Raw genomic sequence first — 21,360 nt, 5'->3', positions numbered from 1 at the left:
CTATTTTTCAGCTGAGTACAGTGGTTCATGCCTGTAATCCCAGCACTTTGGGAGGCCAAGAGGGGCGGATCACTTGAGGTCAGGAGTTCAAGACCAGCCTGGCCAACATGGCAAAACCCCGTCCTTACTAAAAATACGTAAAAGTAGCCGGGCGTGGTGGCACACGCCTGTAATCCCAGCTACTCAAGAGGCTGAGGCAGAAGAATCACTTGAACCCAGGAGGCGGAGGTTGCAGTGAACGGAGATTGTGTCACTGATCTCCAGTCTGAGTAACAGAGGGAGACCGTGCCTCAAAAGAAAAAGAAAAAAGATTATTTTTTGGCTGGGCGCGGTGGCTCACACCTGTAATCCCAGCACTTTGGGAGGCCGAGGCGGGCGGATCACGAGGTCAGAAGATCGAGACCATCCTGGCTAACATGGTGAAACCCCATCTCTACTAAAAATACAAAAAATTATCCAGGCGCATTGGCAGGCGCCTGTATTCCCAGCTGCTTGGGAGGCTGAGGCAGGAGAATGGCGTGAACCTGGGAGGCGGAGCTTGCACTGAGCCAAGATCGCGCCACTGCACTCCAGCCTGGGCAACAGAGCGAGACTCCATGTCAAAAAAGAAAAAAGAAAAAAGATTATTTTTCGTATTAGAATAAAATCAGCTAACCAAGTATTAATATTAACTGAAGTACTTTTAAACATTGTAAAACATTGTCCTGATTCGATGAAAGTTGTACTCTCTAAAGATTTTAATAATTCAACTTGAAGTAATCTATAACACTGGGGGAGAAAAATTAAGAACAGAGAAGACACAAACTATAATACTTCACAGATTTTGAAAGCACTGAAGGCACTTATGGTCTCTTTTGGTGAAATCTCAATTACTTTAAAAAGTTATGAGTTTACATTTTTCTGCTTCACTTTTTTTTTTTTCCAAATTTCTTGCTTCATTGTCTATATCTGTAGGATCCTTTTTAATCCCAGAGAAACCTGTATGGATAGTCAGGTACTTTAAATCTAAAGAGGGAAAGCAGCCAACTGAAGAATATGGCAACAAGACACATACCAGCCAGACACATCATCTTTCTCTTTATGATGTTCATCGTCGAGGTGGCAGCCTTATCTAACAGCACCACTCCCAGGGTAACACACATATTAAACAGGGAAATAATGAATGTTTCTGCTGCAAACTGAGCCTGACTAAATTTGCTGATATAATGCTTATGTCCTGTGCGAGGGTCCCTTTGGACATATGGTTCTCCTCTTATGTAAGTCCACATTTGACCAGACGTCATCACAATCACAAAGCACAGAGTTAAAACTTCGCACAAGATTCTGCAAGAAATAGATTTCCTATTCCATTTCAAGAAATACCCAAGTCCACCAGTGAGAGCCAAAAGTGTCCCCAGCTTGAGGAGACCATCATAATTTGTAGGCTGTCTGATTCTGACGCTGACATGTGTTCTCTCTGCTACCCATTCAGCCATTTGGTCAGCAACGATATCCCTTCCTCTCAAATTATAAATGTCATCTGTTGTAAATTTCCACTGGGCAGAAAAGTGGAAGAAACTCGGAACTGACGTCACCTGGAGCACTTCAAAGACCTCAGGGCTTTCATCATAATCCACCATTGCAAAAAATACCTTTGTGGTGAATGCACCAGGGCCTTGATAGGAGTTTGCCAAGATCTGAAATTCTTCGGCAGCACCTTTGCACATGACACATGAATTGAACTCGTGGAGAGCAGTAAGCATCACAATAACAGAATAGTTTTTTGGTGCATCTAATACAAAATGATAGAACATGGTGTCACTCATTCTTATCACTCTGTCTTTCTTGGTCCAATCCATCAGCTGGCTGACCTTTTTGGCCAACACCTTCTTCCATCGGGCAGGATGTGTAGGAGTCCCGGGAGCCACGAATACCAGGGCCACCACTATGGTCAAAAGTAGACACCAAAGGCGCCACACTTCTGCCATATTTGCTTACTTCTTTGTGTTATACCGCTGTTGCAAAATATGTAAGCCAAAATGTGATAATTTCTTCCTGCAATTAATTTGTCAAAGATTTTTTTCTTTCTGTCTTCTTCAATCCTGGTAAAGAGGCTATATCACAAATTCTTGTTCATGTCCAGTTTACAAGTCATATATGAGAGTTTACAAAACAACCTGTGGAAAAACATACCCTGTAATGAAAGGAGTTTGGGAAATAGTGTTCTGGCTTCAGTCCTGCTGAATGACTTGCAATTAACAAATCAGGCCGGGCACGGTGGCTCACGCCTGTAATCCCAGTACTTTGGGAGACCAAGCCAGGCAGATCACCTGAGTTCAGGAGTTTGAGAACAGCCTGGCCAACATGGTGAAACCCCATCTCTACTAAAAATATAAAAATTAGCCAAGTGTGTTGGCGCATGCCTGTAGTCCCAGGAGAGGGAGGCTGAAGCAGGAGGCTGAAGCAGGAGAATCACTTGAACCCAGGAAGGGAGGTTGCAGTGAGCCAAGATCGTGCCACTGCACTCCAGCCTGGGCAACAGAGCAAGACTCTGTCAAAACAAAACAAAACAAAAACCTAAATGCCTGCCGGGCAGCAGCTGGATCCACTGCGAACACATTCAAACTGCTCAAAAGCCAACCTCATCCCTCAATTGCCTACCAAGCCCTTGGTTCTCTACCGTTCTTCCCATCCCTCCAATGATGTTTAACAACTGATGGACCCTTCTGGGACTTCTTTCTCTCATCCATTAAACCTGAGCTTGGCCCCTGGGCCCATCTGCCTGGGTTTCAATCCAGGCTGTACCACTTGTTAGTGATGTGACCTGGGCACGTCCTCACTGGCCTGTGCCTCAGTCTCCCTGCCTGTAAAGTGAAGATGGTAACAGTACCCACCTCATAGGATCTGGTTCAGCAAAGCCCTCAGAACAGGACCAGGCCTGCACACCTGTCTTCCTCTCTATCCCAGCACCCCACGAGAGGCAGTGTGGAGCACAGCAGAGGGTCCTCTGGGTGGGCCCAGAACACCTGGATTTCCCTCCCTGCTTTTTAGCAGTGTGTCTCTTTTGTTACCTAAGAAAGTAGGGACAGTGCCCACCTCACCTATTAGTTGTGAAGATTAAATGTTAATATTTTTCCAACCCCTAGAACAGTACTAGACATAAGACACATTTTTTTTTCCCTTCTCTCTTTTTTTAAAGAAATGGTTGAATATTGAGCATTGCTTCTCTGTTTTTTTGTGTTTTGTTTTGTTTTTTGAGACAGATTCTCATTCTGTTCCCAGGCTGGAGTGCAGGGGCGCGATCTCAGCTCATTTCAACCTCTGTCTCCCAGGATCAAGTAATTCTCCTGCCTCAGCCTCCCGAGTAGCTGAGATTATAGGTGCGTGCCACTAGAGCATTGCTTCTCATACCCCAGTTACCTCTCTCAGGGTTGTGCCCTCTCCAAACATGATTATCATCCCTTGGTCATTCCTTGTATGACCTTCAAGATGGGCAAAGTTGTTGGGCAGGACCGAATAGAAGAACTGTTGCAAACAACATTAACTATATGTCCATTGCTGGAGGGGACCTGCTGGGGAGTGCACCTGATTTTAATTTTAATTAATTTATTTATTTTTGAGACATAGTCTCACTCTGTCACCCAGGCTGGAATGCAGTGGCACGATCTCGGCTCACTGCAACCTCTGCCTCCAGGCTCAAGCGATTCTCCTGCCTCAGCCTCCCTAGTAGCTGAGATTACAGGTGCACACCACCATACTTGGCTAATTTTTGTAATTTTTTTTTCACTCTTGTCACACAGGCTGGAGTGCAATGGCACAATCTCGGCTCACTGTAACCTCTGCCTCCTGGGTTCAAGCGATTCTCCTGCCTCAGCCTCCCAAGTAGGTGGGATTACAGTCACCTGCCACCACGCCCAGCTAATTTTTGTATTTTTAGTAGAAACAGGTTTTTACTACATTGGCCAGGCTGGCTGGTCTCGAACTCCTGACCTCAGGTGATCCACCTGCCTGTCTCCCAAAGTGCTGGGATTACAAGCGTGAGCCACTGTGCCTGGCCAAATTTTGTATCTTTTGTAAAGATGGGATTTCGCCATGTTGCCCAGGCTGGTCTCCAACTCCTGGACTCAAGCAATCCACCTGGTCTCGGCCTCCCAAAATGCTGGGATTGCAGGCCTGAGTTGCTGCTCCCGGCCTACTTTTTCTATGTGCTGTTCGTTTGGTGGCAACCACTGTTTCTGAGGCTGACCTCGAACTCCTAGCCTCAAGCAATCCTCCCGCCTGGGCCTCTGGAGTAGCTGGGATTACAAGCGTGAGCCACTGCGCCCGGTTTCATATTTTCTATCATGTCTATGCATACCTTTATCAAAATAAAAATGTTTAGGCCCAGGCAGTGGCTCACATTTGTAATCCCAGCCCTTTGGGAGCCATGATGGGCGGATCGCCTGGGGCCAGGAGTTTGAGATCAGCCTGGGCAACATGGTGAAACCCCGTTTCTACTAAAATTTTTTTTAAAATTTAGCCGGGAGTGGTGGCATGCGCCTGTGGTCCCAGCTAACTCGGGAGGCCGAGGTGGGAGAATCGCTTCAGCCTGGGAGATCCAGGTTGCAGTGAGCCGAGACTGAGCCACAGCACTCCAGCCTGGGCGACCCAGCGAGACCCTGTCTGAGAAAACAACAAATGTTCATTTAATTTGTAAATCAAGTGAAAGCGCTGCGCTGATGCCCCCCACCTCTCTCAGGCTCTGCCGGCCGCCCCTCGCCTACCCTAAAGGCCTCCGGGGACGCCGCCCTAGGCCGCCGCGGTTGCCAAGCGAAGCACCCAGGCCAAGTAGGCCGCGGGGGGGGAGGGGTGGTTGCCTAGCAACCGGGGGTGCCAAACATTGGCGCTCAGAGCGGGGGGCGCGGAGAGCGAAGCAGGAAAGTAGGTAAGGTAGCCAGGAGAGCGGGGGCGCCCCCTTCCTCCGCGCCGGACCGGGGTACTGATCTAAATCAAAGGCGATCATCCTGCGGAGGGGAAGAAAGCGGTTCGGCGGGGAACCGGCCTGACCCCAGCCCCTCCCACGGGGCCCTCCCCGTCCCGCCTCCCGCTCCAACAGTAGGCGAGGGCGAAGGGGCAGGAGCGCGTGGCGGCTACCAGACGGGGAGGGGGCCGCCCCCCAGCTCCCCAGTGCCAACAGGCACGCGTCCCTAGAGAGAGAACAGGGCTCCTGCCCTTAGATCCCCCACGGGGCCTGGCCCGCAGCGTGGGGAAGAAAGGAAAGGAAGCTCAACAAGGCATGGTTGGCTGGTGGCAGGTGTGGAAACTGCATTAGGGCTATTTTTTTCTGACATCCTCCTACCCCCCCACCCCCACCCCAAGGCATTTGGCATTTCACACACACTTCGAGGCTTCCGGGACTCCATCATTATTCCTTTTTACCTGCTCCAGGACCTGCAAGGTCCAGGGGTTTGTGTCCGCCCCGGGACAGGAGGGAGGGAAACTTACTTAATGCCTCACACAAAGTTGAGCAAAGCAAGGGCTGTCTCCAAGCAGGCTTCCAGCAGGAGGGGGCTCAGAGCAAAATGGACAGGAACAAGTTCTGCCTAGGGGGCGTGTGATCCAGGAGACCTCTCCTGAAAGGTCTCCCACAGCCGTGTTTTGCCTGCAGGTGGTGTCTGTGAACAGGCCTAGGGGTTTCTGACCCTTCTGGTTTCTGTGCCATGGCCACGCTGAGCGTCAAGCCAAGTCAGCGCTTCCAGCTGCCCGACTGGCACACTAACAGCTACCTGCTATCCACCAATGCCCAGCTGCAGCGAGATGCTTCCCATCAGATCCGCCAGGAGGCCCGGGTGCTCCGCAATGAGACCAACAACCAGGTTGGTGTCGGGAACTCAGCTGGGTGGGCAAAGGGATAGCCCCCAACCCTGTGACACCCTATTTATCTGGCCCTGTCTCTCTCAGACCATTTGGGATGAACATGACAACAGGACTCGACTGGTGGAGAGGATTGATACTGTCAACCGGTGGAAGGAGATGCTGGACAAGTGTCTGACAGATTTAGATGCCGAGATCGACGCCCTGACACAGGCAGGAAGCCAGGACTGGGTGCCTGGGGGCTGCTGCCAAAACCTCCCCCCCCTTCCCCACGGCTGGGTTGAGAAACCCTTGATGGGGGGTCATGAGTGGCGTGTCCATCCGAGTCACTGGCTCCCTGCTAAAGTGGGGACAAGTGCTACTTCCCCATGGATGGCTCCACCAGCCCTCCTGCCCCTTCTTTTCTTTTTCTTTTCTTTTTTCTTTTTTTCTTTGAGACGGCGTCTGGATCTGTTGCCCAGGCTGGAGTGCAGCGGTGCGATCGCAGCTCACTGCAACCTCCGCCTCCTGGGCTCAAGCGATTCTCCTGCCTCAGCCTCCTGAGTAAAGTAGCTGTGACTACAGGCGTGCGCCATCATTCCCAGCTAATTTTTGTATTTTTAGTAGAAACAGGGTCTCACCATTTTGGCCAGGCTGTTCTCAAACTCCTGACCTCAAGTGATCCACCCGACTCGGCCTCCCAAAGTGCTGGGATTACAGACGTGAACCACCATGCCCGGCCGCGCCCTCTTTTCTAGATGAAGGATTCAGCAGAGCAAAACCTGCAGGCCAAGAACCTACCTCTGGATGTGGCCATTGAGTGCCTGACCCTGCGGGAAAGCCGGCGAGACATTGATGTGGTGAAGGACCCTGTGGAGGATGAGCTGCATAAAGAGGTGGAGGTCATCGAGGCCACCAAGAAGGCCTTGCAACAGAAGGTCAGCCAGGCCTTCGAGCAGCTGTGGTAAGGGAGAGGCAGGTCGTCCGTATGTTCACAAGCCCCTGGAGGCTGTGTGCCTTCAATGTGGAACACAGATATTGTGAATGAGGAGCAACTGGCTCTCGTGCTACATTTTGGCCCTCTGGTGCCTGTGACAGAAACCACTCATCAATGGTAGCACTTTTCCCACTGCCTGGACATGGGCTCGGAATACTTCTCACCACCCTGCCCTGGACAGCCAGTACCACCGATTGGAAGCATGAGAGGTGACACGCATTTGCCACCACCCCTGAGTAGCTCCTGTGAGTGTGTGCGTATGAGCCTTTGTGAGCACAGCTACATCCGTGTGCCCCACGGGTGTGTAGGCGCATGGGGGCAGCATTTTCATCCAGCTGTGCTGCTCTTGGTCTCCGCAGTTGCAGCTCCATTGTCTTCTGCTGGGAAGGGTCATCCCAGCCTCCTCTTCCCGCAGTGTTCCCTTCATACGGTGAGGCCTGCCTCTGGGCCTTGGGGGATGGTCCTGATGGAGTCTGCGCTTTCCCCAGCCTCCTGCAGGAAGTCCGACAGCAGCTCAACTCCGACCATAGGGGCAAAATGGAGACACTGGAGATCGACAGAGGCTGTCTCTCTCTCAACCTCAGATCCCCAAACATCTCGCTGAAGGTCGACCCCACACGTGTCCCTGATGGGTAAGAAGAATGTTTCAGCCAGTCTCTTCTCCTCCCCTCCCAGGCCACACCCTCATGACCTCCATTTTTCCTGCCACCTGCAGCTCCACCACACTCCAGCAGTGGGATGACTTCAGTCAGTTCAACAAGGACCGAGGGGAGGCTGAGATGAAGGCAGCCACGGAGCTGAGGGAGGCCATTGCTCTAACTATTGCTGAGGTGACGGGCCACCCACAGCTAATGGATGGCCCCAGTGTGTGCTCAGCCCTTATCTTCTGTTCCCTGCTGTGCATGTGGCCCCCTGCCCCTCGCTTGAGTAATATCCTCAGGCAGCCGTGAGTATAGATCCTTCCCTTGCCCTGTGTTTTCTCCTTCAGACCAACAACGAGCTTGAAGCCCAGAGAGTTGCAACGGAATTTGCCTTCAGGAAGCGGCTGCGGGAGATGGAGAAAGTGTACAGTGAGCTCAAGTGGCAAGAGAAGAATGTGAGCGTCTCCCAGGGCATGGACTTCCTGCTGTGGGATGAGGAGCCGCATGCCCCCGCCAGGAGGCACTGGATCAGGCGTGTACGGTGAGTCCAGCAGGTGGAAACCAGTCACTCTGTCCCCTGCAGACCTTGGAGGAGATCGCTGAGCTGCAGGAGGACATCCGGCACCTGGAGGAGGATCTGCGTACAAAGTTCCTGAGCCTGAAGCTGTCCCATACCCGGCTAGAGGCCAGAACCTACCGGCCCAATGTGGAACTCTGCCGGGACCAGGTGAGAGGGGGTCCCAGTGGGGGCACGGACCCCCTGGCCAAGGTTTTCTCATATTCCTGATGGAGCAAGGGCACTGCTGTCACGGGGCAGCACTCAGGTAAAGGACAGTGTGGCTGACTTGGAACTCCCAACCCCTCTGCCTGCAGGCACAGTATGGCCTCACTGACGAGGTTCACCAGCTAGAGGAAACCATCGCTGCCCTGAAGCAGAAGCTGGCACAAGCACAGTAGGTGTTGGGAGTGGGTGGGAGGAGCAGTGAGACGATGCCCAGCAGTGGGGCCTCTTGCTGCCTGCTGGCTCCCTGGGGCTGTCTTCCTGACTAAAGGCTGTGCACTCAGCCCAGGCCTCCCAGCCTCATGGGGGCTGGGGGTTGTCAATGCCCTTCCCTAGGGACGCACTGGACGCCCTGTACAAGCACCTGGCCCGGCTGCAGGCTGACATTGCCTGCAAGGCCAACTCCATGCTGCTGGACACCAAGTGCATGGACATGCGGCGCAAGCTGACCGTGCCCGCTGAGAAGTTCGTGCCTGAGGTGGACACCTTCACACGTACCACAAATAGCACCCTGAGTCCACTCAAAAGCTGCCAGCTGGAGCTGGCCTAGCCTTGGAGGACTACGGGAGGAGTGCAGGGTTGGGTGGGCAATGGAAGGGGGGAGGAGAGAATGAATGGAATAAATGCAGAGGATCTCAGGCCGGCTGTTCTCTGCCCCACTGTAGGTAGCCAGCAGGGAGAGGGTTCTTGGACACCCTCCTGTCTATGGAGGAGTAAAGACGGGGAACACCATTCCCCCGCACTCCATGTACCAAATCCCAATCTTTCCCCTCCCCTCAAGGAACCCCTCTCTGGGCTGGGCCAGCACTCCTGGGCTCCAGCAGCGCAGCCTCTACCTGGCTGTGCCCCAGCTGGCCCCTGGTCCGCCCTCTTGATGCTTAAGGGAGGCCCACAGCGGGCAAGGGCCTGGTGGGAGGGCTTGGGGGTGGTCCTGGCCTCGGTGGAGAGGGCCGGCTGGGGGTGCGGAGTTAGGGGTGCTCGCCTGCAGAAGGCAGTGGCCTGAAGTGATCCAGTGGTCCGGCTCAGTGCCCATCGCCCAGGGACCCCATAGCGGCCTTCCCATCCAGTTAGCCCAGTAGTGAGGAGCGGGAAGAACGGGGACTCAAAGCACAGGCTGGCGGGAGCTGCGCGGCGCCGAGACTCCGGGCCGCTGGGCGGCGCTGTGGGTCGGGCGGCGGAGCGGTGACTCTAGGCCCCGGGGAGTGCTGCGGAATGGGAGTAGGGAAGCTGCGAGGGTGGCACCGGAAGTGGCGAGCGGCCTGCGCGCGGATGGCGGCGGCGGCGATGGCAGTAGCTGGCGGCGGAGGGGCTGGCGCGGCCCGCTCTCTCTCACGCTTCCGTGGCTGCCTGGCTGGCGCGCTGCTCGGGGACTGCGTGGGCTCCTTCTACGAGGCCCACGACACCGTCGAGCTGACGTCAGTCCTGCGTCATGTCCAGAGCCTGGAGCCGGACCCCGGCACGCCCGGGAGTGAGCGGACAGGTGGGCGGGGCCGGGCGCACGTCAGAGGCCGTGCGAGTGGGAGACCGAAGGGGCGCGGAGCCTCCGGGGGCGACGGTTCGGGGGTGCGTGGGGATGAGACTGTCGAGGGCACCGGGGCCGGAGCCGAATGACCCGCAGACAGCTTGGGCTCAGCGAGTGCTAGCGCGATCTCCGGCCTTAGACGTCTCGCCCCGAACATCCCTTGCTCGGGGCGTGGCAGCACCGGGGCCTCAACCGTGCAGGGTGTGGATAAACCCATCGTAAGTTGAAAATACCTGAAGTGGAAAGTGCGCTTTCAGCTTAGACGACTGTTTTATCTGGACGCAGCCCTATCGGACGTCTAGGAGCCTATTGAATGCGTATCAGCGTTATCGGAAAGCCGAAAAAAACTTAAGTTGAACCATCCTAAGCCGGGGACTGCCTGTCCACCCTTGCCGACTTGACCTGTTTTTCCCGATTCTCTAGAGTCAGTACACCACCAGCCCGTTCTCCACCCCGCTGGGCGTGCTTTGGAAGCCTTACTGTAATCGCTTCCTCCCCCGCCTAAAACCCTGCTGTGATTTCCCGTTACCCTTAGTTCAGAGCTACATTCCTTAACGTGTCCGACGTGTTCCAGCCCTCCTGCACGTCTGCAGTTTGGTCTTCCACCAACCTTGGCCTTGCTTTCTGCTCTTCGGTTCCTCACACCATGCTTTCCCCTAGGCCAGGAGTTTGCATGTGCTGTCTCGCCTGTAAAACTAACTTCCTTGTGCGCTCAGATCCCAGCTCAGGTAGCAGGTGTGAGGTCAAGCAGAGAAGGTGAATCTTCCTGGAGAGCAGGTAGCATAGTGAGAAGAAAGGGCCATAGTCAGAACCCTGGAGAACACCGGTAATTAAGACGGAGAGAGGGAGGGAAGGGGGCTAGGGAAGGAAACAGTTTGATAGGAGGAGGAGGAGCAGGAGTGCCTATCAACGAAACCTAGGGAAAGAATTTCAAGATGAAGACACTGGTCACTGGTGGTGTGCTACAGAGGAGTGAAGTAGGGGGGTATCTGGATCCAGAAACTATCATTTTCAATCTGGGCATGGTGGCACACAACCTGTAATGCAGCTACTCCAGAGACTAAGGTGGAAGGATCTTCGCTTAAGCCCAGGAGTTCGAGACTAGCCTGGGCAACATGGCAAGATCCTGACTATAAAAAAGAAAAACAAATAGACTGGAGCTGCAAGGATGGCAACCACAAGGGGATGGAAGTTTTCCTTCAGAAATCAGCAGATCAAAGCATGACGTAGGCTGATAATAAATAAATACATAAAATAGCAGCAGGACATGGTGACTGACTTGGAATAAAGAATTGCTGAAAATCCCAATGCTGAGATCCTGAGGTTTCCCAGGCCCAGGAAAGTGAATGGGAGTGAGAAACTGACTTAAGGTCATTTTAGATGTGGTAACGCTAAATCATGAGTAGGGGCTGGGTGCCGTAGCCACAACTGTAATCCCAGCGCTTTGGGAGAGGCCACTTGAGCCCAAGAGTTTGAGACCAACCTGGCAAAAAAAAAAAAAACAAGCGTGGTGGTGTGCACCTGTAGTCCCAGTTACTCGGGAGGCTGGGGCAAGAGGCTCCTTGAGCCTGGGAGGTCGAGACTGGAGTGAGCCATGATCGTACCACTGCACTGCAGCCTAGGCAACAGAGTGAGACCCTGTACCAAAAAAATAATAAAATAATATAAACTAAAATAAAAGGTTAGCAGAGCCAGGCACAATGGCTCATGCCTATAATCCCAGCTGTTTGGGAGGCCAAGGCAGGAGGATTGCTTGAGCCCAGGAATTCAAGACCAGTCTGGACAACAGAGTGAGACCCTGTCTCTACAAAAAATAAAAGTAGCTGGCTGTGATGATGCATGCCTATAGTTCCAGCTACTTGAGAGGCTGAGGCAGGAGGATAGCTTGAGGCCAGGAGTTCAAGACTGCAGTGAACCATGATTGCACCAGTGCACTCCAGTCTGGGCAACAGAGTGAGACTCTGTCTCCAAATTTTAAAAAGGTGAGCAGGAGGCTCTCACCCTCCCTCCTCTCCCCACAGAAGCCTTGTACTACACAGATGACACAGCCATGGCCAGGGCCCTGGTGCAGTCCCTGCTAGCCAAGGAGGCCTTTGACGAGGTGGACATGGCTCACAGGTGAGGGGGATGGTCCTGGGCTGAGGCAAACCAGGTGGGCAAAGTTATTGCACCCCTTGACCAGAGGAATGACATCTGTGCATGCCCGCGCCCCCCACCCTCCACAGGAGCCTGTGTCTGGCTGGCACAGCTTCCCAAGCTAAAACAGCAGCACTGCTGGTGCAGGCTCCTTAGGCCCCCAAGGCTTTCTCTTTTTCCAAACCAGCCTCGATTTCTTCTCTCCCAACCCTTAGAGGCATCTTGTAAAACCCAATTCTGTCTCCCTTTCTGTTCCCTAGATTTGCTCAGGAGTACAAGAAAGACCCTGACAGGGGCTATGGTGCTGGAGTAGTCACTGTCTTCAAGAAGCTCCTGAACCCCAAATGTCGTGATGTCTTTGAGCCTGCCCGGGCCCAGTTTAACGGGAAAGGCTCCTATGGCAATGGAGGTGCCATGCGAGTAGCTGGTATCTCCCTGGCCTATAGCAGTGTCCAGGATGTGCAGAAGGTATTCAGGGCGGGCTGGCTTCTGGGCTGTCCCCTTCCTCTTCTGCAGCAGGGCTTCTGTGACAGCAGGTCTCCTCCTCTCTAGTTTGCCCGGCTCTCGGCCCAGCTGACACACGCCTCCTCCCTGGGTTACAATGGCGCCATCCTGCAGGCCCTGGCTGTGCACCTGGCCTTGCAGGGCGAGTCTTCCAGCAAGCACTTTCTCAAGCAACTCCTGGGCCACATGGAGGAGCTGGAGGGGGATGCCCAGTCTGTCTTGGATGCCAGGGAGTGAGTATGGGGCTGGAGGTGTGTGGTGTGGGGATGTGGGTGATCCAGGGGGCCTCTGGCATTGCCATAAACCGAAACCTTCCTTCCTTAATTGCAGACCCTAGGGAGGCATGGGCAGAAGCCCCTTCATCATCCATATGTTTCAAGGCTCTCAGGGTCCCAGAGAACAAAACGACCTGCTCACCCCCAGCCCTCTCCCACCTCTTGTCAGGGCACCTGTGCCTGGCTGGCAGCCTGACCACATCCCTGCTCGTTCTCACATGCAGCCCTCTCCCCTGCCCGCACCGCCACCCTGCTTGCTTTGACCTCCCTGAAATCTCTCCTCTAACCCACAGGTTGGGCATGGAGGAGCATCCGTACTCTAGCCGCCTGAAGAAGATTGGGGAGCTTCTAGACCAGGCATCAGTGACCAGGGAGGAAGTGGTGTCTGAGCTAGGTGAGTGGGCCTGCCTGGGATTGTCTCCGCCTCTGTCATCCTTCAGGGTCAGTCTTGGGCTCAGGGGAGCATGGAGTCTTGCCTGCCGTCACACTGTACCCTGGACTGCTGTGACACACAGAGTCATGGCAGGGTTGAGCTCAGCGCTTCTTGCTCCGAAGCTACAGCACCCTCAGCCTTGTGGATCAGTGTCCCCAGAAATGGCAGCTGGCCACTCGTCGTAAAAATGTCGATAGTGGATTTTATTTATCTAGCATCTGTACTGGGCGCTGTGCAGAATGCTTCCCAGACACGATCTTGCTTCATCCTCACAACAGCCCTGTCAGAGAGTTACTAACGTTACTCCCTGTCTGCTTAAGGAGTTGAATCTGAGAGCAGGAAGCTTAGCGGTCCCCTAGGTAACTCTCCCAGTCACGCAGCCAGTATGTGGTGGAGCCAGGATTTGAGCCCAGGTGGTCTAACTGTAGAGCCTGAGATCTTAGTTAGTCACAGCCTGCTTGAAGCCAAGAGTGCTGACTTGTGTCAAATGGCAGGAGGCCTGGGGATGCATGGAGCCCCTCTAATGTGGCTTCCCCACAGGGAATGGCATTGCTGCTTTTGAGTCGGTGCCCACCGCCATCTACTGCTTCCTGCGCTGCATGGAGCCGGACCCTGAGATCCCCTCTGCCTTCAATAGCCTCCAAAGGACTCTCATCTATTCCATCTCACTTGGTGGGGACACAGACACCATTGCCACCATGGCTGGGGCCATTGCTGGTGCCTACTATGGGATGGATCAGGTGCCAGAGAGCTGGCAGCAAAGCTGTGAAGGCTATGAGGAGACAGACATCCTGGCCCAAAGCCTGCACCGTGTATTCCAGAAGAGTTTATGAGGGCCACAGCTGTTGGGGCTCTGCCAGGTCCCCTGGGACCAACTACAGCTCCAGTCGGAAACCCTGAGCTTCCTTGAGTGGGACTCCCCACTCTCCCTGCATTGTGGAGCTGACTGACTACACCAGTGGGGCTGGGGTCTCTTCAGGGGATTTCACTGGAACAGTGAGCAAGGGACTGCTGCCTCACTGGTGCTGGGTCTCTGGTTTGCTGCAGAGCCGTAGGGCACTCCCAGCTCCTCAGCAGGACGGAGGGACCCAGGCGGGTTTATTTTGGGGTACTTGTGGCATTTTCCTGTATTGTCTTGGACATGGGATGTGGGGAGATGGAAATGATGAGCAGTAGCATCATTCTTCCCTGTTGGGTTTTAGCCAGTTTACCAGCAAGCACATCCTGGCAGGGCCCCCGAGCAGCAGGTTGTGTGGATGAAGGGACAGGCACTTGCATCCAGCTGATCTAGGTCACACCTGGCTCTTGGCTGCCATGTGGCTTATTAACAGCTTCCAGTGGAAGTCGCAATAAACAGTTTCTGGTAAATCTCACCACTGTTTCCTGTTTCTCCTGCCCTGAATGGACTCTCCCCTGGCAGCCTGATTTCTGAAGACTAGTGACTCTGGTGTGCTGCACCGTCATAGGAGCTGGGGCCCCACGGCCATGAGCTGCTGTGTTGCCAGACACTCCAGCTGGCTGCGTGTTCAGCCAGGAAAGGCACAGCAGGCATGGTTTGGTGGCTTTTCCTGTTGGAGATCACTCAGAGGGGCCCAGGCTGCTGGGCCGAGTGCTTTGCCAGAGTCAGCGGGTAGGAACAAGCCAGATTTTTCTGTTTTCAGAGCCTGACTTCCCCCAAACAGGAGCTAGGCCCAGCTGGGCCAGGAACAGGAACCCTGTAGAAGGATCCGGAGGGCCCTTCTGTCGTCAGACTACCAACCTTTGGGTGAGGAGGGCACCATCACAGGCCCCAGGTGGGTGAGTGCCGAGTGCCTCTTCCTGTATCTTGGGACCAGTCAAAAGCCTTTCCCTGCAAGGAAGTTTCACACAGCATGTTTTTAGAGATGGGGTCTCACTCTATTGCACAGGCTGGTCTCAAACTCCTGGGCTCAGGCGATCCTCCCACCTTAGCCTCCCAAGTATCTGGGACTGGCATCCATTCTGAAGAAAAGAAAATTGAAAGGGAGAAGATGCCTCCCCTCAAATTCCAGGGACATTCTCTGAGCATCCAGCCTTAGTGGCTAGCCAAGCATGCGGAGTCTGCAGCTGGCCTGTGGTTTCAGCACTGTCGGGCAGATCTGTTTCAGTGAAGATGGGGTTCTGGCCAGGCTGAGGACTCTTCAAAACATGGATTGCTTCAGGTCCGCCACCCAGAGCCCCAGCGCCAAGGACAGATCTTTCATGGCTGAGCGTGGCAGGCTGTGAGCAGGTGCTTTTTGCCCAGGACAGCTCCCCCAACCTGTCTTCAGCACTGGGCCTGGCACTAGCCCGGCCCTTAGGAGCAAAGATTCATGATTTCATTCATAATTTGTATCAGATGTTGAAACTTGGCCCTTGGACTACTGAGCCAGCTGTCATGCTCCACTACCCCTGAGCGCTTGCAAGAATATTCCAGTAAAGATTGAACCATCGCCCCCAGCTCCAGCCACTACCTGCCTTTGGTTTCTTAAAATGCCTCTTGGCATTTGCCTGGTGCATGGCCTTGGCAGCTTATGTGCATCAGGCACTTCTGATGTGGTGGTGACAGAAATCCAGGTTAGGGAGCTGGTGAGGAGTGCACGATCCTTAAGAGCAGGCACATGAGCCCCAGAGAGCTTCCTGGACGCCTTACAGAACCCAGAGGCTTGAGATACCTCTGCGTCAGTACCAGTTTCAGCACAGTGCTGTTTTATACAACAGGTTTTATTGAGGTTGTGTCAATATAGTTAACACGGTTGCTTGTCTTTTCAAAAAGAAGTTCCATTTTCTTTGATTCCCAAGTGCATTTTTCCTGAATCTTCTGTGACACAGGGCACATGATAGGTATATAGAGAGCTAAGCTTCCTATACCAAGTTAGAAGTGAAATGACTAGTGGAAAACATTTAAACTTTAATCTTAAAAAAAAGGAATCAGAATATAAAAATGCACAAGGTAATGTCGTTTTCATAGTTAAAATCTGACATTGTTTATCAAAGCTAGTCAGTTAAGTGGACACCTGTAACTCAAATCCCATAAACATTTTAGAAACGCCAACCACCCCTCCTGAAAGGCTTGAGGAATGAAATTCGGCAGAAGCTCAGCTCTGTGAAATAGCTCCCATTTTTTTTCTTGGGACCCTACTTAGTTCCCTGGGCTCCCATTGGGAGCTGATTAATTTCTGCCAATCAGAACCCATCCCTAACACATCAGATGATAGTGGCTTTGACCTAGGGAAGAAGAGGTTGAGCAAAGAACCTCCAACAGGTATGGTTTGAGAGTCCTTAGTTGGTTCTCTTGGGCATTAGGTAGTAAGAAATCCACCAGGAACCCCAGCCAAAACCTTTTCAAGTGTCACTTGGGCAGATTTGGGTTTTCATTTCTCCTTTTGAAGAAGTGAGCAGTCAAACAGCCTGCTTTGTTGGGAGAAATTGTGGGCAGGGGAGGAGGGGTGGCAAGGAGCCTGAGGGAACCCACTGCTCAGCCAGTCAGAAGTCAGCAGCCATCCTTCATTTCAACATGGACCGCCTGGACATGGCCAGACTTGGAGCAGTGCAACAAGATCACAGACGGAAAGACCCCAGTTCACACTTGGTACAGGGAGTGGGGCTGGCCTGGCGAGGGCCAAGCGCGAGGCCCTGCAGTTGCGGGGAAAGTGGCCATCTTTGCACGGGCAGGAATGTCTGCCACGCCCAGCGCTAATCTCAGCTTTATCCACTCAGCTTGAACAAGGGACTGAGGGGTTGGGAGGGGCATCCTGCCTGTTTCCTGCAGAGGAGCTCTGATTGGGGAAAATGGCAGAAACGTCCAGAGCCAACTCATTCCAAAGGGACCTGTTGGCACCCTTTCTCTCCAAGCCTTAGCCTCCTGGGCCCTAGTCCTGCTTAGAATAGGAAATTGGAACCGGAGGGTGGAAGGAGAGGAAGCCCCCAAAGATGAACCCACCATATGGTTCTTATCAAGGAAAAGCAAGTGGGAGCTGTCCATCCCCCAGCTCGCATGCACCTTGTTGAGAGGGCCAAACGAGGGCTCTGCCTTGGGGACACCTGGCTGGGGTGGCAAAGATCCTCTTAACAATGTTGTATGAGAAAACGAGCCCAGCCCGCAGCAGGTGGAAGGGGAGAAAGGGAGGAGTGCTCATGTTTGGTCACGGTCGATTCCGCCTCTGCCACCATCTGTGCTAGACACTTCTAGACACTTCACAGAGGTTGATCTTTCTGGCCTGTAGGTGTCCCAGGGGCCTCTGTGCTGCCCTCAAGCTAAACAGCCAAAGCTGGTGGGGGCAGCCCGGGAGAAACGGGGATGGATGTGAAGAGCTGCCTCCTGCCCCAGGTCTGTGCCCCGAGCCCTCACAAACCGCCTTCCCCATGGCTGCCACTGGAGCAGTGAAAGAGGGTTGCCCTTTCCCAGGGCAACAGGCACTGTGCCCACCACGGACATGTCTGATGCCACAGCATCACCATGGGGGCTGCAGTCCTGGCAGGGCGTCCACACTCGTCACCTCAATGGTCCCCTCTTCTCCCTTTCCCTTGGAGGGAAACCCCACAGTCCTTAGTCCACTGTTATATGCTGGAGGTCCCAGGGGGAGCTGGAGGAGTCCCAGCCAAGGGCTGTGAGGGAGGCCGTGCCCCATTCCTCCAGCAGGTGCCATCAGGGAGCCAGTGGGAAGGGCCATCTCCCCAGGTGGCGGGGTGGGGAGCTGAGCTCCCTCTCAGCTCGTTCAGGGCCCAGCAGAGGCCAGGACTCACAAGGGGCTGGGCTGTGTACCCCAGGGCCCATGGGGTGCAACCCTGACACTGCACAGACATTTGGGGGAAAGAAACTCAGGCCAGCCCCTTCCAGAAACAATCTCAACCTGCATGCAGGGAGAAAGCAAGTCACTCTCCTCGGGCCAAGGCCACGGCTGCCTCTGTTCAGCTTTTGGGTTTTTTTTTTCTTTAAATGGAGGTTCTTTGTAACTGAAAAGGTCGCTCTACCACTAAAGAGGAGGAGCCCAGGGCAGCAGGGCCCCCCGCGGGTTATGTGGGGCAGAGCAAGAATCCTGAAAAGGAGGAGTGGATGTACTCCGTGGAGTAGAGGCCGTTGGCCTGGTCCGATGGCATCTGCACCCAGACCTGGTCATTGGGCCGCAGCTGGAGCACGGCCCCACCAGATGCCTGGTCCAGGTAGCCCTTCTTGTATTCATCGTAGGTATAGGTGGCTGGCACGTTGTTCTTGTACAGGGCCACCCACACGTTGGTGCCCTTGACGTGCACATGGTAAGCAAAGTAGTAGACGCCGCCCACAGGGCAGGTGAAGATGCCAGTGGCTGGGTTGTAGCCGCTGTGGCCATTGTAGAGAGTCCGGTCAAATTTCACAGGCATGCCCGAGGCAGGGAAGGGCGAGGTGAGCACTGCAGTGAAGGCCGGTGTGGCATGGGCAGACAGCTCGCCCAGCCCAAATTGTGGCTTGCCCCCCTTGCCCAGCACGGCGCCCTCCACACCGCCGTTGGGCAGGTGCAAGCCTGCAATGCCAGTCTCATCGAAGGCCCCAGGGGCCCCAGGGGCACCAGGGGGTCCCGGAGGCCCGGGAGGCCCAGGAGGGCCTGTGATTCCAGGGGAGCCAGGGACCCCTGGGGGTCCCGTGGGCCCAGCCGTGCCAGGTTCCCCTGCTTTCCCCTCTCCAGGGGGCCCTGGCAGGCCTGGTTCACCCTTCAGGCCTGGCAGACCTTGAGGCCCAATAGGGCCAGCTGGACCCTGGAGTCCTGGGATTCCTGAGGGACCCCTCAGGCCAGGCTGCCCAGGGAGCCCCAAGTCACCTTTCTGCCCCAGGGCTCCTGCCACCCCTGGTCCTCCAGGGCGGCCCGTGAAACCCGGCTCACCCTTGGGCCCAGTTGGTCCAGGGGGTCCATGGGCCCCAGGAAGTCCCCTCTCACCTGGGAGCCCTGGTTTCCCAGCCAGGCCACTAGGCCCCTGGTCACCTCGAATGCCAGGCACTCCTGGGGGTCCTCCAGGCCCTGCCTCACCCTTAGGCCCAGGGGGGCCACGTCTGCCAGGAAGCCCTGCAGACCCAGGAAGTCCAGGGGGACCCCCAAGACCCTGTGGGCCCTGCTCCCCTGGCTCCCCATCCTCTCCTGGCTCACCCCTGTCCCCCAAGAGCCCTGGGACCCCAGCTGGGCCCCTGTCCCCCTTGGGGCCTGGCAGTCCTGGCATCCCATAGCCAGTGGGGCCTATCAGCCCAGGGGGCCCCCGGGTCCCTGGTTCCCCTTTGGCCCCTGATGGGCCCTGTGGCCCTGGCAACCCTGCTGCCCCTGGGACTCCCACACCATCTACTCCAGGGGGTCCTTTTGGGCCCACAGCGCCTGGCTCCCCCCTGGGGCCTGGAACTCCAGGAGGCCCAGACTCACCCTTGTCTCCTGGGGCCCCAGGAAGCCCATCCAAACCGGGTTTGCCTAAGCCAGCTGCACCAGGGAGGCCCGGGGGGCCAGGGGCACCCCCCTGCCCTGGGGCCCCAGGCAGCCCGGGCTGGCCCACTCCATGATCCCCCTTGAGGCCTCGATCACCTGGGGGCCCAGGCTCCCCCTGGGGCCCTGGTTCCCCCTGGAATCCTGGGGGCCCTGGCACCCCCTGGGCACCTGGTTTTCCAGGGATAGTAATGCCTGAGGGGCCTGGGAGGCCAGGGGGTCCTGGGGGCCCCCGGAGGCCCTGGTCCCCTCGTATTCCTGGCTCCCCCCGAAGCCCCGGCTGCCCTGGTGGTCCGACCTTGCCAGGGAGCCCTGGGGGACCAGCCTTGCCCATCCGGGAGAAGCCAGGGGGGCCAGCAGGGCCAGGCTGACCATGGAGTCCTGGCTTTCCCGTGCCTGGTTTTCCTGGGAAGCCGGGGGGACCAGGGGGACCCCGAGGCCCAGGCTTCCCAGGGGGGCCAGGCTCTCCCTTCAGGTCCATTGGCAGCAGCGGTAGAGGCATTTCTGAGAAAGAAAGAGAAGGGGGCAGTCAGGGGCCTGAACTGTGGGGACAGGGGACCCCATCTACCCCTTCGCCATTCCAGTATGAGGTACGCAGGAGAGGAAGAATGGGGCTGCCCCTCCTTGCTCTCATGGAAGACGGGCTTTGGGGGTGGTTGGGGGCGACAGGGTGTCCTCACCAAGGGCTCCTAACACCCAACCTACCCAGGCTGGGCCTCCTCCATGAGCCTGGCTGATTCTCACCTCTCATCCCTGCATGACCTGAAGGTGGAGTGACCACCAGGTGGCACCAGCAGCCCACCTTAGAGCCGGTGGGCGCAGAGCCCCACCTCCCAACTTCCCAGTTCATCTGCCCCTAGGAAGACCACCTGTGCCAGCCAACTGCACCCGTTTCCAGGCCCTCTGGGGTATTAGGAAAAACAGTGGAGGTGGGAAGATTGGTGAGGAATGAGGGGCTGTGGGGGGCACCTGAGATCTGATGGCTGTCAGGGAGGCAGGGGATTTGGGGGTTGGGAGCGATTTGAGGCACTGTGGGGTGAGGAGGCTCTCACCCAGGTACTGGCCTTTGCCCTCACGGAAGGGCGGTCCCACAGGTCCTTTCTGCATGGGCTGGATGTACTTCACCGGGGCATAGCCTGCTGCCCCGCCGGCCCCGCCACCAGAGGACGCCCGCGGCCCACACCCCAGCACCAGTAGCAGCAGCAGCAGCAAAGACAGGGGTGTCAGAGTCCCCCGCATGGCGTCTGCGGACGTGCTGCAGAGAAGAACAGACAAAGTCATCAAGCCAGCCCTCGGTGGTTTGGCACCAGACCTGGGGTCACCAAAAGATCAGAATTTAGAGATTACACTCGATTTCAGTCAAAAGACTGAGAAGCAATTCCGAATTTAGATACTATTCACAAGCAATTTCCAAAGTCGTGGGGGTCTGCATAAGCCACCTCCTAAACTTCTTCAGACCATACCTGTGGCTGTGCATCTCCCCCACCATCTCCGAGGGCCCAGCCTCCCCAGGACAGCGCCTCCTCAAAACCAGCCAGTCACTCTCTGCTGCTAGGTGTGCCTTCTAGAGCAGTCTGACCTCCCCTGCTAAAAGCTCTTGGATGTCAACACCCATTTCCATTGCTGGGCCAGCTGTCTGCCAGGCACTAGGCTGAGCTCTTAGGGACATGAACTCACTTAATGCTCAAAACACTTTAACAAAGTATTATTATTGTCATCTCCATTTTCCAGATGATAAAACTAAAGCAAGGGCCTTGAGGAAGCTGAGCTAGGATTTGTCTTAGGTCTGTCTGACTCTACCTTCTGCTGATGCTCTTCTGGAC

At 55.4% G+C, this 21,360-nt stretch overlaps 3 protein-coding genes and 1 pseudogene across 5 annotated transcripts in view; 2 read left to right on the top strand and 2 right to left on the bottom strand.

The window, feature by feature from the left end:
• Positions 1-724: 724 nt before the first annotated feature.
• LOC103225120 (dolichyl-diphosphooligosaccharide--protein glycosyltransferase subunit MAGT1 pseudogene) lies at positions 725-5,698 on the bottom strand (annotated as a pseudogene).
• TEKT2 (tektin 2) lies at positions 5,679-8,868 on the top strand. The gene is made up of 9 exons (XM_007979419.3): positions 5,679-5,834; positions 5,920-6,045; positions 6,570-6,775; positions 7,297-7,440; positions 7,524-7,638; positions 7,797-7,904; positions 8,033-8,176; positions 8,323-8,402; positions 8,567-8,868. The coding sequence occupies exons 1-9, from the start codon at positions 5,679-5,681 to the stop codon at positions 8,778-8,780; spliced, it is 1,293 nt and encodes a 430-aa protein (XP_007977610.3). The 3' UTR covers positions 8,781-8,868.
• Positions 8,869-9,442: 574 nt separating this feature from the next.
• On the top strand, positions 9,443-14,473 carry ADPRS (ADP-ribosylserine hydrolase). 2 transcript variants are annotated; one of them, XM_007979413.3, is made up of 6 exons: positions 9,443-9,710; positions 11,735-11,870; positions 12,149-12,356; positions 12,441-12,625; positions 12,961-13,061; positions 13,641-14,473. In XM_007979413.3, the coding sequence occupies exons 1-6, from the start codon at positions 9,443-9,445 to the stop codon at positions 13,931-13,933; spliced, it is 1,191 nt and encodes a 396-aa protein (XP_007977604.3). In that variant the 3' UTR covers positions 13,934-14,473. The 2 variants fall into 2 exon arrangements, with proteins under 2 accessions (XP_007977604.3, XP_007977605.2); XM_007979414.3 differs by having other exon boundaries at positions 9,449-9,710; positions 11,774-11,870.
• Positions 14,474-15,988: 1,515 nt separating this feature from the next.
• Positions 15,989-21,360, bottom strand: part of COL8A2 (collagen type VIII alpha 2 chain) — a 32,858-nt gene continuing 27,486 nt past the window's right edge. For both annotated transcript variants that reach the window (XM_007979411.3, XM_073007481.1), the window contains exons 3-4: positions 20,590-20,792; positions 15,989-20,041 (exon numbers count right to left, since the gene is read on the bottom strand). In XM_007979411.3, coding sequence (XP_007977602.3) covers positions 18,114-20,041; positions 20,590-20,776 — 2,115 coding nt within the window. In that variant the 5' untranslated portion in view covers positions 20,777-20,792 and the 3' untranslated portion in view covers positions 15,989-18,113. The remainder of the gene's footprint in view (positions 20,042-20,589; positions 20,793-21,360) is intronic.

The sequence above is a fragment of the Chlorocebus sabaeus genome, chromosome 20 (assembly GCF_047675955.1).
Source record: "Chlorocebus sabaeus isolate Y175 chromosome 20, mChlSab1.0.hap1, whole genome shotgun sequence".
Taxonomy (NCBI): domain Eukaryota; kingdom Metazoa; phylum Chordata; class Mammalia; order Primates; family Cercopithecidae; genus Chlorocebus; species Chlorocebus sabaeus.
Note: the sequence above shows the minus strand (reverse complement) of the source record. Positions and strands in the feature narration are given on the sequence as shown.

Coding starts and splice junctions, on each gene's coding strand:
- TEKT2 (XM_007979419.3), top strand. CDS start 5,679: ATGGCCACGCTGAGCGTCAAGCCAAGTCAGCGCTTCCAGCTGCCCGAC. Junction 5,835..5,919: donor GCAATGAGACCAACAACCAG/GTTGGTGTCGGG, acceptor TGTCTCTCTCAG/ACCATTTGGGATGAACATGA. Junction 8,403..8,566: donor CAGAAGCTGGCACAAGCACA/GTAGGTGTTGGG, acceptor GCCCTTCCCTAG/GGACGCACTGGACGCCCTGT.
- ADPRS (XM_007979413.3), top strand. CDS start 9,443: ATGGGAGTAGGGAAGCTGCGAGGGTGGCACCGGAAGTGGCGAGCGGCC. Junction 11,871..12,148: donor GAGGTGGACATGGCTCACAG/GTGAGGGGGATG, acceptor TCTGTTCCCTAG/ATTTGCTCAGGAGTACAAGA. Junction 12,626..12,960: donor TCTGTCTTGGATGCCAGGGA/GTGAGTATGGGG, acceptor TCTAACCCACAG/GTTGGGCATGGAGGAGCATC.